The 15,300-nt window shown below is 53.6% G+C and overlaps 1 protein-coding gene across 7 annotated transcripts in view; it reads left to right on the top strand.

Annotated features, from left to right (window-relative positions):
- The first annotated feature begins 8,235 nt into the window (after positions 1-8,235).
- The window catches only part of LOC105496668 (tumor protein p63 regulated 1 like), a 119,605-nt gene continuing 112,540 nt past the window's right edge, over positions 8,236-15,300 (top strand). For 2 of the 7 annotated variants that reach the window (XM_071067503.1, XM_071067507.1), the window contains exons 1-4: positions 9,886-10,095; positions 10,228-10,319; positions 10,517-10,693; positions 12,088-12,241. In XM_071067503.1, the coding sequence (XP_070923604.1) occupies positions 9,895-10,095; positions 10,228-10,319; positions 10,517-10,693; positions 12,088-12,241 (624 nt within the window). In that variant the 5' untranslated portion in view covers positions 9,886-9,894. Of the gene's footprint in view, positions 8,256-9,747; positions 10,096-10,227; positions 10,320-10,516; positions 10,694-12,087; positions 12,242-13,008; positions 14,712-15,300 lie in introns of those variants that run through there. The other 5 variants (XM_011767206.3, XM_071067511.1, XM_071067505.1 and 2 more) reach the window with 5 other exon arrangements.

The following is a 15,300-nucleotide window of genomic DNA, read 5'->3' as shown; positions in this document are numbered from 1 at the left end:
GCGGTCTGTGGTCTTCCCCCACTGCGCTCGCTCGCTTGTCCCTAGACAGAGCCCTCATTCTCAGGCACAGAAGGGAGCTCACTTCTCTGACAGGCAGGCCCCTGGGGCGGTCTGTGCCCTTACATCTCACCGCCTCCACCCTAAGCCCAGGTCTTCTGCCCAGCCTGGTACTGGAGGGCATGGGTGTCACTCAGACATGTGACCGTGTCAGTCCCAAAGTGTGTCTTCCTGCCCACAAGACAGCCGAACACCAAAGAGGGTGCCTAGACTTGATATATGAAGAAAGGCATTAGCCTGGCGTGTGTGTTTAATATAATTCTATATGCAGATTTAACTCATGGTAGACAAGGTTTCTTTTGTAGCAAAAAATAAACTACACAGAGCACAGTAAATATTCTCCAAGAATGATCTTTGTCCATTTTCATAATAAAGTGACAGTCTGTGGAACAGTTACTGCAAACATTTTCCCAGTCTGTAGTTTTGGTTTTAATATGGTTACTGAGGTTGTCAGACTATATGAGCTTCGAATTTCATGTAAGATGCATGTAGTTTTTTCTCTGCAGTTCCCTCCATTGCTTAGAAGTAAGCACTAAGCTTAGAAGGTTCACTAATGTTTGTTCTTTTTTGTTGCTTCCGTTGCACTTATTTATGTATTTCCCTCGGCATTTATTCTGCTGTCCGCTGTGAAGGAGGAATCTCCCTGGTTAGCCAGTGGTTCAGGTACCATCAGCCAGCCCAGCTCCTTCCACTGATGTGACGCAGCTTCTTCATCCTGAACTCATCATAAACAGACTCTGTCTCTGGGTATTTCCACTGGGTCTTAGCTCAGCCCCAGACTGTTTTACCTCCTTGCCCTGCGTGCCCAGGACGAGACAGAAGGGCCCGCCATGTTGATTCTCATGACAGCTTATTGGGAACACGTCTAAACGATGGCACAGCCAATACCTCCCCCATACTCTCATCTTTCCCCTGAAAATTATACTGGTAATTCCTATCCGTCATTCTTCCAAATGAATTTTGGAATCACTTTGCCCTGTCCCTTCAAAGTTGCTTTGGACTTCTCATTGCAATTGCCTTAAATGTATGCATGGAGAAAAATGGACATTTTCAGAGTCATCACACTTTGGGAAGGGCAGGGACTGCAGCAGGGGGTGCACTTTCTGACCCCCAAGGAGGCGAAGGAGAGAAAGGGCAGCTGCAGAGACTGTTGCGGGGCACTGCCCCCTGGTGCGGAACACAGGTATTAGAACCCACTGGTCCCGTGGCTGGACCCACTGGCCTCCCTCTGGTCCTCTTTCCAAGTGGGGGCTTCCCATGGCTTCAGAGACCCATTGGGTTACAGCTGCAGCTCAGGCCTCAGCTCCCAGAACAAGTTCCATCCTAAAAATCTTTCAGGAAATCGTAGCCAAACATCCCAATTCCACTGCTAGGTTTGCTAACTCTACTTAGGAGGTACAGACCCAATGGGTCATTACAGCCCTGCGTGTTCTTGGGAAGGCACCGGGTGGGAAGCAGGCCGAATGGAGGTCTATATTAGATCCCAAATGTAGATGCCCTCACCTGAGCCTGCAAGAGGGCCCTGAGCCGCGGCACCTGGCGTGGAAGCCTGGGTGTGGGCCCCACCCACCTGGCCCCAGCCTCCCCACCCACCGCCTTATCCAGGGGCCTCAGCCCTCTTTATCCCACCTGGCCTTGAACACCTCAGGCCTGGTGGGGCGCCCAGGCCACCACTCCTGGGTTACACTCCTGGGTGGAAATTGGGCTTGGCTCAGAGCCTCTCCCCAACAGACACGAGGGGTGGATATGCTTCCATTTCTTCCATTTTTAAATCTGGTAAAGAATTCCTCTAACTTGCCTGAAAAGCATTACTAAAAGACACTACCTTTCAATGTTTTCGTCTCATTCTCTGCTGGAAATAATAAAAACAACCTTTGGATGGAGGAGAAATAACAGAGAGAGAAAGAAGAATCAAACCACCAGCTCGGTGGATAACTTGAGGCGCTAATTTCCAAAGCAAACTGCTCCCCGTGACCGGTCCGCGGGCTGGTGGCCGCACGCTCCTTCCAGAGCTGAGAGTCCCACAGAGGGAAATGCAAAACATCCCCGAAAGCTCCCTGAACGAACATTTCTGTCAGTCCAAGAAAATAATCCAGCATCGTTTCTGAATTTTCACAGACAATTCTCCCGACAGGAGAGAGAGCAAAGTCATTGATGCTAAAGGCGTTTTCTGACCTTCAGATGCAAGGCGCCTACACCAGTCCTCACGTCAACACCAACGACAGCCCCGCACTGCGCCGGTCTCTGCCAGCACCCCCCCGTGTGAGAGGACCACAAAATCCAGCACAGTCCAGCACGCAGGCGATGGCCAGAGACAGGGATGAGAGAGAGGGTGGGAGGCTCTCCAGATAGCAAAGGATCGCACCAGAAACCCTGCACCAAATACGTCACTGAGTTTATGGCCAGCCTTAGGGTAGCCAACTCTGAAGTTCATTTCTGAGCCTCTGAATTTGCCCCAAAAGAGAAAGTAAAATGAAAAGGCCAATCTGTGGCATACCTAACGTGGGCTGCGTGATGTGGCCCCAAGTGTGGCGGGGGAGAACGGGAATCCCGGAGCAGATGGCCCGGTCAGAACCCCCCCTTTCCCAACTGCTGCCTGACCGGGCTGCCTGCCTTCCTGGTTCTGTGCCTGTGTCCTCCTGGGTTACAGTGGAGACAGCAGAGAGGCAGCCTCCGGTTCCGGTTCCGGTTCCTGCTCAGCGTTTGAACCATGGTACCAGAAGCACAGCTGCTGTTCTGAGGACTAGACGGTGTCCAGACACATAGGCCTGGGGGTCAGCGTGCAGGCTTCCCCCTCTACGCCCCGCTCCCGCCGTCCCTCCCTCCAACCCTCCAACCCTCCAACCCCAGACACACAGGCCTGGGCTGTGCCATGCAGGCCCCCCCAACTGCCCACGCCCGCCCCGCACCCTCCCCCAGCTTCTGCCATCCCTCCCTCCAATGCTGGGGGCAGCATCAGGATGGAGCTAGGTCTGGAAATGTGAAGGTGTTTCAGACCAGGCACTGACACTCAGATGGAAAACTGCACCCACTCTCGCCACCTTGCTAGCAGCTCAGGACACAGCCTAGTGCCTCCGAAGACATCGGCCCACATCCTCCCCTGCCACCGGCTCCTGTGCATGTGACCTTATTTGAAAAAAGGGTGTTTGCCCCACGTTCTCGCTTATGAGTGGGAGCTGAATGATGAGAACACATGGACTCATGTGGGGAACAGCACTCGCTGGGGCCTGTGGAGGGGCAGTGAGGAGGGAGAGCATCAGGAAGAAGAGCTAATGGATGCTGGGCTTAATAACCAGGTGACGGCTGACCTCTGCAGCAAACTACCACGGCACACATTTACCTGTGTCACAAACCTGCGCATCCTGCACACAGACCCCTGAACTTAAAACAAAAGTTGAAGAAAAAATAAATTAAACTGGGAAAGAAAAAAGGCGTTTGCAGATATAATCAAGTAAAGGATCTCCAGATGAGGGCGTCTTGGATTTTCCAGGCAGGCTCTAAATCCTTGGACAGGTGTCCTTGTAAGAGAAAGCAGAGGGAGATTTGAGACAGAGCCACAGGGAGAGCGCAGCGTGAAGCCAGGGGCAGAGACCGAGGTGATGTGTCCACAAGCCAAGGGGAACCAGGGGTTGCTGGAGTTGCCAGAAGCTGGGAGAGAGACAGGCCAGCCCAGTCCTCGGTCACTTGTTACAGCACTGCAGGAAACTCCTGAGTGAGGCGCCTCAGGCCCTGTCACTGGGGAGCCCCCGACTCAGAGAGGAGAAGGGCCTCCACAGAGGATGCTGCCCTTCCCGGCCCTGGGGCAGCGATGCCCTGCAGACCCCTGGCCCTGGCCGCCTTAGCGGCACCTACACACAGGAACGGAGACTCCTCCGTCACCCTGGCGCCGTCCCCGTCTAGTCCGAGCCTGGAAGGTAGGGCGCTCTGCTGTCCAGCAGGCTTTGTGCGTTTCTCAGGGTCAGAGCGGTGTGGGCCCCACCCTGCCTGCCACACTGACCAGAACCAGAACCGACACCCAGTCCCCAGCAACATTCTGTTTAAGACCTTCTGGCCCCCAAGTTAACCTGAAGTCTCCAGCCTCCTCCTGGGTCCCGCTCACCCAAAGGAAGCCCACCCCTCGAGACCAGGCCTTCCCACTGGATCCACGGCGGAGAGAACACCTGGGGACCCTGGGCCCCATACGGCGAGGGGCAGGTGGGAAGCAGCGCAAAACCGTCTTCCTGCTGGGGTGCAGGGATGGAGGAAATGACCATCCACGTGACTCAGCCTTTGAGAACTGCATGAGAATGACACCCCTGCTACTCCCCCGCAGCCTGCTCCTGATCCTCAAACCCATCCGAAAGGCCCCTTCCCTGCCTGCATGGAGAGGCATTTATTTGTGGAAGTTGCTTCTGCTTCTGTCATGACTTGCCAAAGAGTAAGGGCCGTGTCTGCAAGACACCACCTGAGCGCTCATGATTGCCCCAAGCGCTCCGGACCCTTGCACGCAGCCCTGGGACCCGCCAAGACCCAGCCCTGGCTCCATGGAGAAGGGAGAGGCTGAGAAACATTCCTCAGCTCAAAGTGCATCCCCCAAAGCACAGCTGTCTCTGGAAGCCAAGGACCCTGCATGCAGGAAGAGCCTCCAGGCTGCGCACTGACCTCCAGCCTGGGGGAGCTGGTGCAGGCACCTAGAGGACCCCACCCTTGGGCTGCCCTTTGGCACGTGGCCCCCTGACTCCCACATCCATCAGAGAATGAGGGCAAAGGCAGGACCCACTGATTTTGTAAAATGCAAAACCATAACATATGGAAATTAAGATAAGAACCCACACTTCCCAGCTGAGATTTCCAGGGGCAGGAAGATAAATAATGATTTCATCTAGAGCTTGAATACACACCCAGCACAAAGCCGTGCCCTCTGATTGGAAGGCCTCGCATGGTTGATGCTGCCACCTGCTGACAGAAATGGAAATAGCTTCTTCAAAGCCCCAAGAAATAGACAAACTCAGGGGCTCCCCTCCTGGGACCTCACAGCCAGACCCCAATCACAAACCATCTTCCCTGCCCCACCACCAGTGTGTGTGGAGAGAGCGGCCATCTGGCTGGACGTTCCATCATGCACATGTGTGACACATCATTACGTGTGTCCCCCAGAAAGGCACAGTCCCGTCTTAACCCCAGTGCCTGTGAATATGACGGGTATGGTTTGGCTCTATGCCCCCACCCCAGTCTCATCTCAAATTGTAATTCCCCACGTGTCGAGGGCCTGGTGGGAAGAGATTGGATCATGGGGGCATATTTCTCTCTTGCTGTTCTTGTGATAGTGAGTTCTCAGGAGATCTGATGGTTTAAATGTGTGGCACTTCCTGTCCCGCACCCCTGCCACTATGTAAGACGTACCTTGCTTCCCCTTCGTTTTCCACCATGACTGTAAGTTTCCTGAGGGCTCCCCAGCCAGGTGTAACTGTGAGTCAATGGAACCTCTTTCCTTTATAAATGACCCAGTCTCAGGTAGTTCTTTAGAGCAGTGTGAAAATGGACTAATACAGAAAATTAGTACCAGGAGGGTGGGGCACTGATACAAAGATACCTGAAAATGTGGAAGTGACTTTGGAACTGGGTAATGGGTAGAGGTTGAAACAGTTTGGAGGGCTCAGAAGACAGGAAGATGTGGGAAAGTTTGGAACTTCCTCGAGACTTGTTGAATGGTACTGACCAAAATGCTAATAGTGATATGGACAATGTCCAGGCTGATGTGGTCTCAGATGAAGATGAGGAAATTACCGGGAGCTGGAGCAAAGCTATGCTTTAGCAAAGAGACTAGGAGCATTTTGTCCCTGCCCTAGAGATCCGTGGAACTTTGAATTTGAGACAGATGATTTAGGGTACCTGGTAGAAGAAATTTCTAAGCGGCAAAGCATTCGAGATGTGAGCTGGCTTTTTCTGAAAGCGTACAGTCATGTGCATTCACAAGGAGATGATCTGAAATTGGGACTTAGGTTTAAAAGCAAAGCAGTACATAAAAGTTTGGAGAATTTACAGCCTGACTATGTGGTAGAAAACCCATTTTCTGGGGAGAAATTCAAGCCATGAGCTGTACAAGTGTCTCCAGGGCATTTCAGAGAGCATCACGGCAGACCCTCCCATTACAGGCCCAGAGGCCTTGGAGGCAAAATCAGCTCCAGTCAGGGTCAAAAGGGGTTAAGGTACAGCCCAGGCGGAGCCTGTATGTGTGCAGAAGACAAGAGTTGAACTTTGGGAGCCTCTGCTTAGATTTCAGAGGATGTATGGAAACGCCTGGATGTCCAGGCTGAAGTCTGCTGCAGGGGCAGAGCCCTCTCTCATGGAGAACCTCTGCTAGGGCAATGTAGAGGGGAAATGTGGGGCGGGAGCCCCCAGAGTCCCCTCTGGGGCACTGACTAGTGGAGCTGTGAGAAGGGGGACACTGTCCTCCAGACCCCAGAATGGTAGATCAACAGCTTGCACCCTGCGCCTGGAAAAGCCACAGGCACTCAGACAGAGCTTCCCAAGGCCTTGGAAGCCCACCCCTTGCATCAGTGTGGCCCTGGATGTGAGACATGCAGTCAAAGGAAATTATTTTGGAGCTTTAAGATTTAATGACTGCCCCACTGGATTCTGGACTTGCATGGGGCCTTTAGCCCCTTTGTTTCCACCAAGTTCTTCCTTTTGGAATGGGATCATTTACCCAGTGCCAGTACCTCCATTGTATCTTGGAAGTAACTAACTTGTTTTTGATTTTACAGGTTCATAGGCAGAAGGGACTTTGTCTCAGATGAGACTTTGGACTGTGGACTTTTAATGCTGTAATAAGACTTTGGGGGACTGTTGGGAAGGCATGATTGGTTTTGAAATGTAAAAAGGACATGAGATTTAGGAGGGGCCAGGAGTAGAATATGATATGGTTTGGCTGTGTCCCCACCCAAATCTCATCTCGAATTGTAATCCCCACGTCGAGGGAGGGGCCTGGGGGGAGGTGATTGGAGCAGGCGAGCGATTCCCCCATGCTGTTCTTGTCATAATTCTCACGAGATCTGATGGTTTAAGTGTGGCACATCCTGCTACCCCCGCCGCCATGTAAGACGTGCCTTGCTTCTCCTTTGCCTTCCGCCATGATGGTAAGTTTCCTGAGGTCTTTCCAGTCATGTGTAACTGTGAGTCAATGAAACCTCTTTTCTTTATAAATTACCCAGCCTCAGGTAAGTTCTTCACATGAATAGCAGTGTGAAAACAAACAAACACAGTGACCTTATTTGGTCAAAGATGCTGATGATCAACTAAAGATGAGGTCACTAGGGTGGTCCCTAATCCAATAGGGATCTTGCAGAAGAGACCCACCGGGAGAAGGTCATATGAAGATGGAGACAGGGATGGCAGCAGTGCATGAGCAAGCCCAGGATGCCAAGCATGGCTAGCAACACAAGACATTGGCAGAGTAAGGCATGCCTCAACCCTCAGGGCTGCAGAGGGAGCATGGCCCTGCCCACCCCTTGATTTTGGACTTCTGGCCTCCAGAGCTATGAGGAAACACGTTTCTGTTGTTTTTAAAACAAACCAGTTTGTGATGCATTGTGGTGCATTGTGACAGAAGCCCAGGAAACTCATCCACACTGACTGAAATGTGTTTATTGTCTAAAACACAGTCCCTCCATCATCTATCCCTCCTGTCATTTCTGGAATTTATGTATAGACATCCAAGTCACTCCCCATATCCACAGAAGGCTCAGGCACCTGGTTCATAATCCTCATTGTCCTGCCAGCTCCCGCCAGCAGCCTGCAGCCTCGGCCCCAGCCAGTGTCACTGGCCCTGGGCTCCCATGCCCAGGGTTCTTCATCCCACTCCCCGGGCATCTGGTTCCAGGACCACAGCTCCATCCTTGGCGTCCGTTCAGAACTCTCCCTCATTCTCCCTCTCTCTCGCCCCCATTCTCTCTCCCTCTCTTTCTCCCTTCCCCTCCCTCTTTCTCACTCCCTCTCTGGAACCTCTGGTTCTAGTTGCTCATCACTGACCACAGCTTGCAGTGTCCAGGTATTTCTCATCTACATTCACTCAGCTCCCTCCTCCCCTCTGTTCTTCCTCCCTCAGGGGTATTCTCCCACTCACCAGCGCCTGTTGGATCTGCGGCCATTTCTAACCAGACTGGACACGTGGACCTCAAGGTCCCCGCTGGGGAGATAGCTGGGAGGCACACTCGTCTGTAAGTCCCTCTGGCCGGTCTTGCTGGGCGTGCCAAGAACATACTGCCCTGACCACTCTTTTCTGGGCCATTTCTCAGGCCTGTGCTTGCAGTGGGCACCTTTGCCCGGGAGACAGCCTCCCTCTGGGACAAAGACCACATTGGTCCACAAGCTCCAGGGTGCCGTTTTGTAGCGCACCCACTGTGGGGCAACATGTGTCTGGGCACATCAGCGTCGCCCATTTTCCGTTGTAGTCTTTCCTCTCTGACTCGGGGGTATTGCGTGTTTCTGCCAGCGCCCACGCAACTCTGGCAGGCTGGCCTGTCTGCTGGCAAGTGGGGCAGAATTCCTGCACTACACCATTCTTGGGCAAACACCCCCTCGAGGATCTTGGCCTCCCTTTTCTCCCTGGTCTTTGACCACTGCTAACCAGCAAACTCCTCCGTCTAGACCAGCCCAGCATTGGTTTCTCCCCCTGCCCCAGATGCCGCGTGGGAGGCGCCACTGCAAACTTCCCTGGGGTCTCGCAGCTGCTCAGAGATCCCCATGCCCTCCCCTGATCAGCTCTCTCTGCCCGTTTCTCATTCCGGCGATTCTAAACTGTCCATCTTTACCAGCACTCCGCTCCATCCCCACTCCTTGACTGAAGGAAACAGATGTACCCTGAACTCATTCTCCCCCCACCTCACTCTCCTCGCCTGCGTGCACCCCGCCTCGTGTGTCTTCCTCACCTCCGAGCAGAGGGATCTGTTCTCCTGCCCGAAGGTAACCCTGACCCCTGGACTCCGCGCCTCCTTCCCGCAGCCTCCTCCAGATTGCGGGTCCGTTCATCGCCCCCTCCACACGCGCTGGGGGCACCTCCGGGAACGGGGGCTAGCGCAGGGCACACACACGTTCCACCTCGAACTGCGAGCGCTGACCGGGAGCTCTGGGCAGCCTTCCGTGCGCACTGGCTCGCTGAAGGCTCGCGACAGCCTGGGAGCTGCGACAGCCAGGGCCTGGGCGCGCACTCCAGCACTTTCTACCCTCCCGCCTCAGAGTGTACTGTGCTGTTGATCAGTCACGAATGCGCCGTGTGTGACGAACGCCGGGTCCCGGCAGGAGACCGCTGCCCGGCGTGCGAACTCCCCTTCGGTGCACCGGGGCCACCGCTCCGCATCCTCCAACCTCAACTCCCGGGCACCGCGACCCTCCGTGCAGTGCGAGTTCCCGCCTGCGCTCCAGAAGGCCGAAGGGGGCATCCCACTTGCAGGGCGGGTCACCCGCTTTCCCCGCGGGCCAAGGGGCTACAGGATTCCCAGCCCCTCCTTCCGGGCCGCTCCGAGACACCCTGACAACCGGCTTCGGCCCCGCCCCTTCTAGTCCTGTAAACAGGAAGTGAGCCTGCGCGTGACGGTCGCTTCCGGCGCGGGGAGGGGCGGGAGCGATTGTGAACGGCGGCAGGGCGGAGCCAATCGCGGAAAACGGCAGGAGGAGAGCCAATCCCGAGGGTCAGCGGGCGCGGGAAGGGGCGGAGCCAGAAGCGCGGCCGGCAAGGCGGAGCCAATCGCAAGGGTCCGCGGGGCGGGGCCGGGGCGCGGCCGGGCTGTGGCAGTGGCGGTGGCTGCGGCGACGGCGGCCGCGTCGGCGTCAGGGTTGGGGTCGGTAAGAGGCGCGGCGATGCTGCAGCTGCGGGACTCGGTGGACTCTGCCAGCACTAGCCCCACGGCGGTGCTGGCGGCCGGCGAGGAGGTGGGGGCAGGCGGCGGCCCGGGCGGGGGGCGGCCGGGGACGGGGACGCCGCTGCGCCAGACACTCTGGCCTCTCAGCATCCACGACCCCACGCGCCGCGCCCGCGTCAAGGAGTACTTCGTGTTCCGGGTGAGGCCGGGGCCGGGGCCGAGGGCGCGGGGCAGGATGGTGGCGGGTGGTGGCGGAGGCGGGCGCCGGGCGGTCCCGCAGGGAGCGACCTGTGACCTGTGATCTTTGCCCCCGCCCCGCCCTCCCGCCCAGCCCGGCAGCATCGAGCAGGCCGTGGAGGAGATCCGCGTGGTGGTGCGGCCCGTGGAGGACGGCGAGATCCAGGGAGTGTGGCTGCTGACCGAGTAAGCCGGGGCTGCGCGCTCCTCTCTGGGGGGAGTCGCCCCGAGCCGCCGCGCAGCACCTTGCGAGGACCTCCCGGGGTGCTCGTGCCACGCTCAGGGGCCCCGCGCCGCCCCTGCTGCCCTTCCAGGCGGGCTGGCTTTGCCTAAGTCGAGACAGTCGCGTCCAGTGTGGACTGAGGCCCTTCCTCTGCTTGCAGGGTGGATCACTGGAACAATGAGAAGGAGCGGCTGGTGCTGGTCACGGAGCAGTCACTGCTTATCTGTAAATACGACTTCATCAGTCTCCAGTGCCAGCAGGTGGTCCGGATAGCGCTCAACGCAGTAGATACCATTTCCTACGGAGAATTCCAGTTTCCCCCGAAATCGCTCAACAAGTAAGTCTGTTCAGAGTCCGGTATCCCTGGACGTAAGCGCCAGAGTGGACCTTACAATTCAGCCCTTTTAAATCAGCCCCCCAAGTGGCGTATCTTCTCTGCTATTATCTATAAGCATAAAAGCCCCAGCTCCAAATATCAATGGGAAGTTCCTTAAAAAGAAGCGACTTCTGGGCAATTGAGTGCATTAAAAGGAAATCTGGCACAGAAGGCAGCTATTAGGCTTGTAGTAAAAAGATTTACATGAGTTCAAGATGCACTGAAGTAGAGCCCAACGTGATAAAAAGAAACTTGGATGTTCTTCACGTAAAGGCCAAACTCTGCGTTTTTTCTCCAGCCAGGGACAGATGCATGACACATCAAGTCTTGCTCTGGCTAATTTTTTAAAGAGAAAAGGAGGGTCCCATTTTAATTTATAGATACCATTAAAAGTTAGACAAATTTGGAAATATTTAATGACCAACTTTAAGGAGTTGATCTTTTTGCTGTAGGATAATTTTCTGAAATGTGAGGAACCTAGACATTACTACAGTCAGTTAAGCTGTAGAACTTAGATTTTTGATGGAGAGATTTGGGTGGGGAATTCAGGAAGCTAAAATAAAAATTTTAGCTTTTGGTTAATATTTTTATTTTAAAAATAAATAAAAATAAATTTATATTTAAAAATAAAATGTTATTTTTATTAAATGTTGGTTAAAATTTTATTTAAAAATTTTAAGGAACATTTAATATGACATAAGGGAAAGGAAAGTTACACTTGCTTTTCACTCATTTGGATAGCCTATCTATCATTATTCCCTCTTTGTTTTTTTTTTTTTTTTTGAGACAGTGTCCCACTCTGTCACCCAAGCACCAGTGGTACAGTCTTGGCTCACTGTATCCTCCACCTTCTAGGCTTAAGTGATCCTCCCACCTCAGCCTCCCAAGTAGCTAGGACTACAGGTGCCTGCCACCAAGCCCAGCTAATTTTTGTAATTTTTGTAGAGATGGAGTTTTGCTAGGTTGCCCCGGCTGGTCTCAAACTCCTGGGCTCAAGAGATCTGCCATCTTGGCCTCCCAAAGTGCTGGGATTATAGACATCAGCCAGTGTGCCCAGCCAGTATTCCTGTTTATTAGTTTTTAATCATGTAAAGATTACTAAAATGATACATTTAATAACCAAAATATATTTAATTTGTCATATTTATAAGTACAGTATTTAAAGCAATTGTTGAGATTGAAGTTACTCTTAAAAACCACTAGCCATTTTCCACTGTGATATGTCATAGGTCTTTTCTGTAAACGTGAAAGTGCTTTTTGCCGTCATCCTCTCCTAACTGATGAGACTGTCAGATTGTCCGTGGGAGCACTGTGGCCTGCCATGCTAAGTCTGGCTATTTCTTCTGACTTTTCAGGCGAGAAGGTTTCGGGATTCGAATTCAGTGGGACAAGCAAAGTCGTCCTTCCTTCATAAACAGATGGAATCCCTGGTCCACCAACGTGCCCTATGCCACTTTCACAGAACACCCGATGGCTGGCGCAGATGAGAAGACAGCAGCTCTGTGCCAGGTAAGAAGACGGGCATGTAATAGCCGCACCCCCCGCAGTGACGGACACCCCCCCCACAGTGACAGAAACACCCTCCCCAGCCACGGAGACACTCAGGTCTGCACTGTCCGGCGGCCACGCGGAGCTGCTGGGCACTTGAGACGAGGCTAGGAACAGAGAGGAAACTCTCATTTTAGAGTTTATTCCCTACTTTTTCAGAAATTCTGGTTAATTTATGTTAAAGTAGCCCTGTGCGGCCAGTGGCTGCTGGTCAGCCTAGCTTCGTTATGTGACCTCCTGATGGTGATCTGGGTGGAGAAGGGCCCCCACTGGGCTTCAGAGAGCGGCAGCAGACCCAGCCGTGCCAGATGACCAGGGCGGATGCACACCAGGAGAGGAGGCCTCGGGGCTGGGGTTAGAGCAGAGCCCAGAGCCTGGCGGGGGTCCTGTACTTCCCCAGCTCTGTGCCTCAGCCTATTTACTGACCTGGTAGGTTGGGTGAGGGCAAAGCCACTCAGCCCCTGTATACAGGAAGGGTTCTGCAGGTGCTGGCTGCCATTGGCTACAGAAGAGCATGGTGGTGAGATTTCCATACACCTAGAGAGCTCCATGGGGACGAGAGTTGAGGGACTGCCAGGATGTGGCAGAGGCAGCCCTTTCAAGTGAAGGGACGAAGAGATAGGTGGCATTTGGAGGGATTTAAGTGTCTCAGAATGCTAATTTTTTCAAGTAATAGACGCTCTTATCTTGCCTGCCAGTTAAAGCTCCATGTTTTTCTCTCTTTAAAGTTGGAAAGCTTCAAGGCTCTGTTAATTCAAGCTGTCAAAAAAGCCCAAAAAGAAAGCCCTTTGCCAGGACAGGCGAATGGCGTGCTGATCCTGGAGCGTCCCCTGCTCATCGAGACCTACGTGGGACTCATGTCCTTCATTAACAACGAGGCTAAACTAGGCTACTCCATGACCAGGGGCAAAATAGGCTTTTAGCTGGCTGCATTCTGGGAGCTCCTCCCCGTCCCGAGAAGGCCAAGGGATGTGGGGGCTGGGGGACTGGGAGGCTTGGCAGTCTTCATGCCGCCCTGCTGCCGGCTGGAAGGATGGAGGTCTTTTACCTTTAGGGATCTCAGCACCATTAGAATAGTAAAGTGAATTCTATCTATTTAATTGGATATGGGACTCTGCTAATACAGGCTACAGACAAAAGCCAAAAGACTGTTGCTGTCTCTGTGCTGCTGGTATTTCATCCTCTGTAACTTCAGTTCTGGTGTTTTCCTCGAGTATCTACTTGGCTTCTTGCGGTTTTTCCCACCCTCGCTGGCCCAGCACGCGGGACCCACAGCACGCCCCTCAGCGCTCGCATAGGCTGCTGAAAACGGAGGCACCTGGTACCTTGAGTGCCTGCAGTTGCAAGTATGTTTACACTTGGTGTCCAGTTTTGTATTTTAAAATGTTCCATTTGTACTTCAGCTCATGTGAAATCAGCCAGCAGACCGGTTGACTAAGACCGGTCTGTACCTGTGGGCCCCTTGGTCACCCGCTGCTCTTTTGGAAATGGGTGACCTGAAGTCACACTTTTTCCACAATTAACCCAAGTTGTGTTAATACTTCAGGTCTGTTTCCCAGACCCAGAAAGCTTTACAGAAAATCATTTTAAGACAATTTATTAATTTGAGAAAGTCACCTTGACAGTTCTTTGCACACAGGTTTTACAACTCTGGATTCTGAGTTTGGATTGTATTCATATTTAAAAGGGAATTGGGTGGTTTGCTTTTTGAATAATGCACTTTAAAACAAGGAACCGTGTCAGGCCAGCACAGTGGCTCACGCCTGTAATCCCAGCATTTTGGGAGACTGAGGCAGGCAGATTGCTCTAGCTTAGAAGTTGCAGAGCAGCCTGGGCAACACGGTGAAACCCCGTCTCTACCAAATATACAAAAAACAGCCGGGCGTGGTGGCGCGTCTGTGGTCCCAGCTACTCAGGAGGCTGAGCCAGGAGGATTGCTTGAGCCCAGGAGGCAGAGGTTGCAGGGAGCTGAGATGGCGCCACTGACTGCATTCCAGCCCGGGCAACAGAGCAAGGCTCCGTCTCTCAGATCCTTATGAAGCAGCTGATGCCTGCCTTGATTCCTCAACAGCTCCAGCATAGACTCGGGGCTTTGTCCACGTCTCGCACTAAACATGCCCGGGCTTTGATGTGCCTGGAGGATTTCTCCACAGGGACCCACGCACCTCCCCGTATCTACACAGCTTGCTCATGTGGCTAGAAGCGCTGTTGATAAGTTTCACGTGCTGGCTCGCCAGCTCTTTGTCTCTAGACTTGTAGCTTTAAGCGAACGGTGTGGTGTGGGTTGAGTGTGGCCACCTGCGGGATGTGCAGGGCTGCCTCGGAAGCTGGCTGGGGACTCCAGCCTCTGTGTTCGTAAAGACATTTAGAAGTGGATGGATGTTTTTCCTTTTCTGAAGTTGGTATTAAAGTAGGTGCAACAACCAAGAAAGTGTGTCTTCCCTCTTTGAAAGCCTGCCCCATTTCTGCCAGCTCTGTGGGCCTGCTCTGCCTGTGCCACGAGGACTGCCTCATAGCAGTGCTGAGTATGGTTCTCTGCAGAGAGAGATGACGGTACGCAACAACCTAGGTTTGCAACTCTGAGCCCCCCACCTGTGGTGCCAAGCAAGCCTGGCTGCCTGCCGAGCACCAGCTGGAGAGACTGATGGGATGGTTCTGGGTGGTTCTAGGCACTTCTGCAAATAGCCAGGGTGGAGACCCACGCGCACTGGTTCTCAAACCAGAGTAGACGTGAGACTTCCTGAGGAACTGACTCAGTGGATCAGGGACCTGCAGCTCCGTCCTGAGGGGACTGGACCTGGGGGTGGCGCTGCACTCAGGTGCCAAGGCTCCCTTCCCACACTTCAAAGCAAACCCACTGTGGGGAGGCTGGATGTGCCCCACAGAGATCCCCCCTTGTCCTAACACATCCAAATAGAAAACCCAGAGCAGGCCGGGTGTCTGGCGGGAGCTCAGTGGCCCAGGGCTCAGTTACTGTAGGGCTGTCCATCTTCCCTAACACTGACCAGAAACTCGAACCT

Source organism: Macaca nemestrina, chromosome 1 (assembly GCF_043159975.1).
Source record: "Macaca nemestrina isolate mMacNem1 chromosome 1, mMacNem.hap1, whole genome shotgun sequence".
Lineage (NCBI taxonomy): Eukaryota > Metazoa > Chordata > Mammalia > Primates > Cercopithecidae > Macaca > Macaca nemestrina.
Note: the sequence above shows the minus strand (reverse complement) of the source record. Positions and strands in the feature narration are given on the sequence as shown.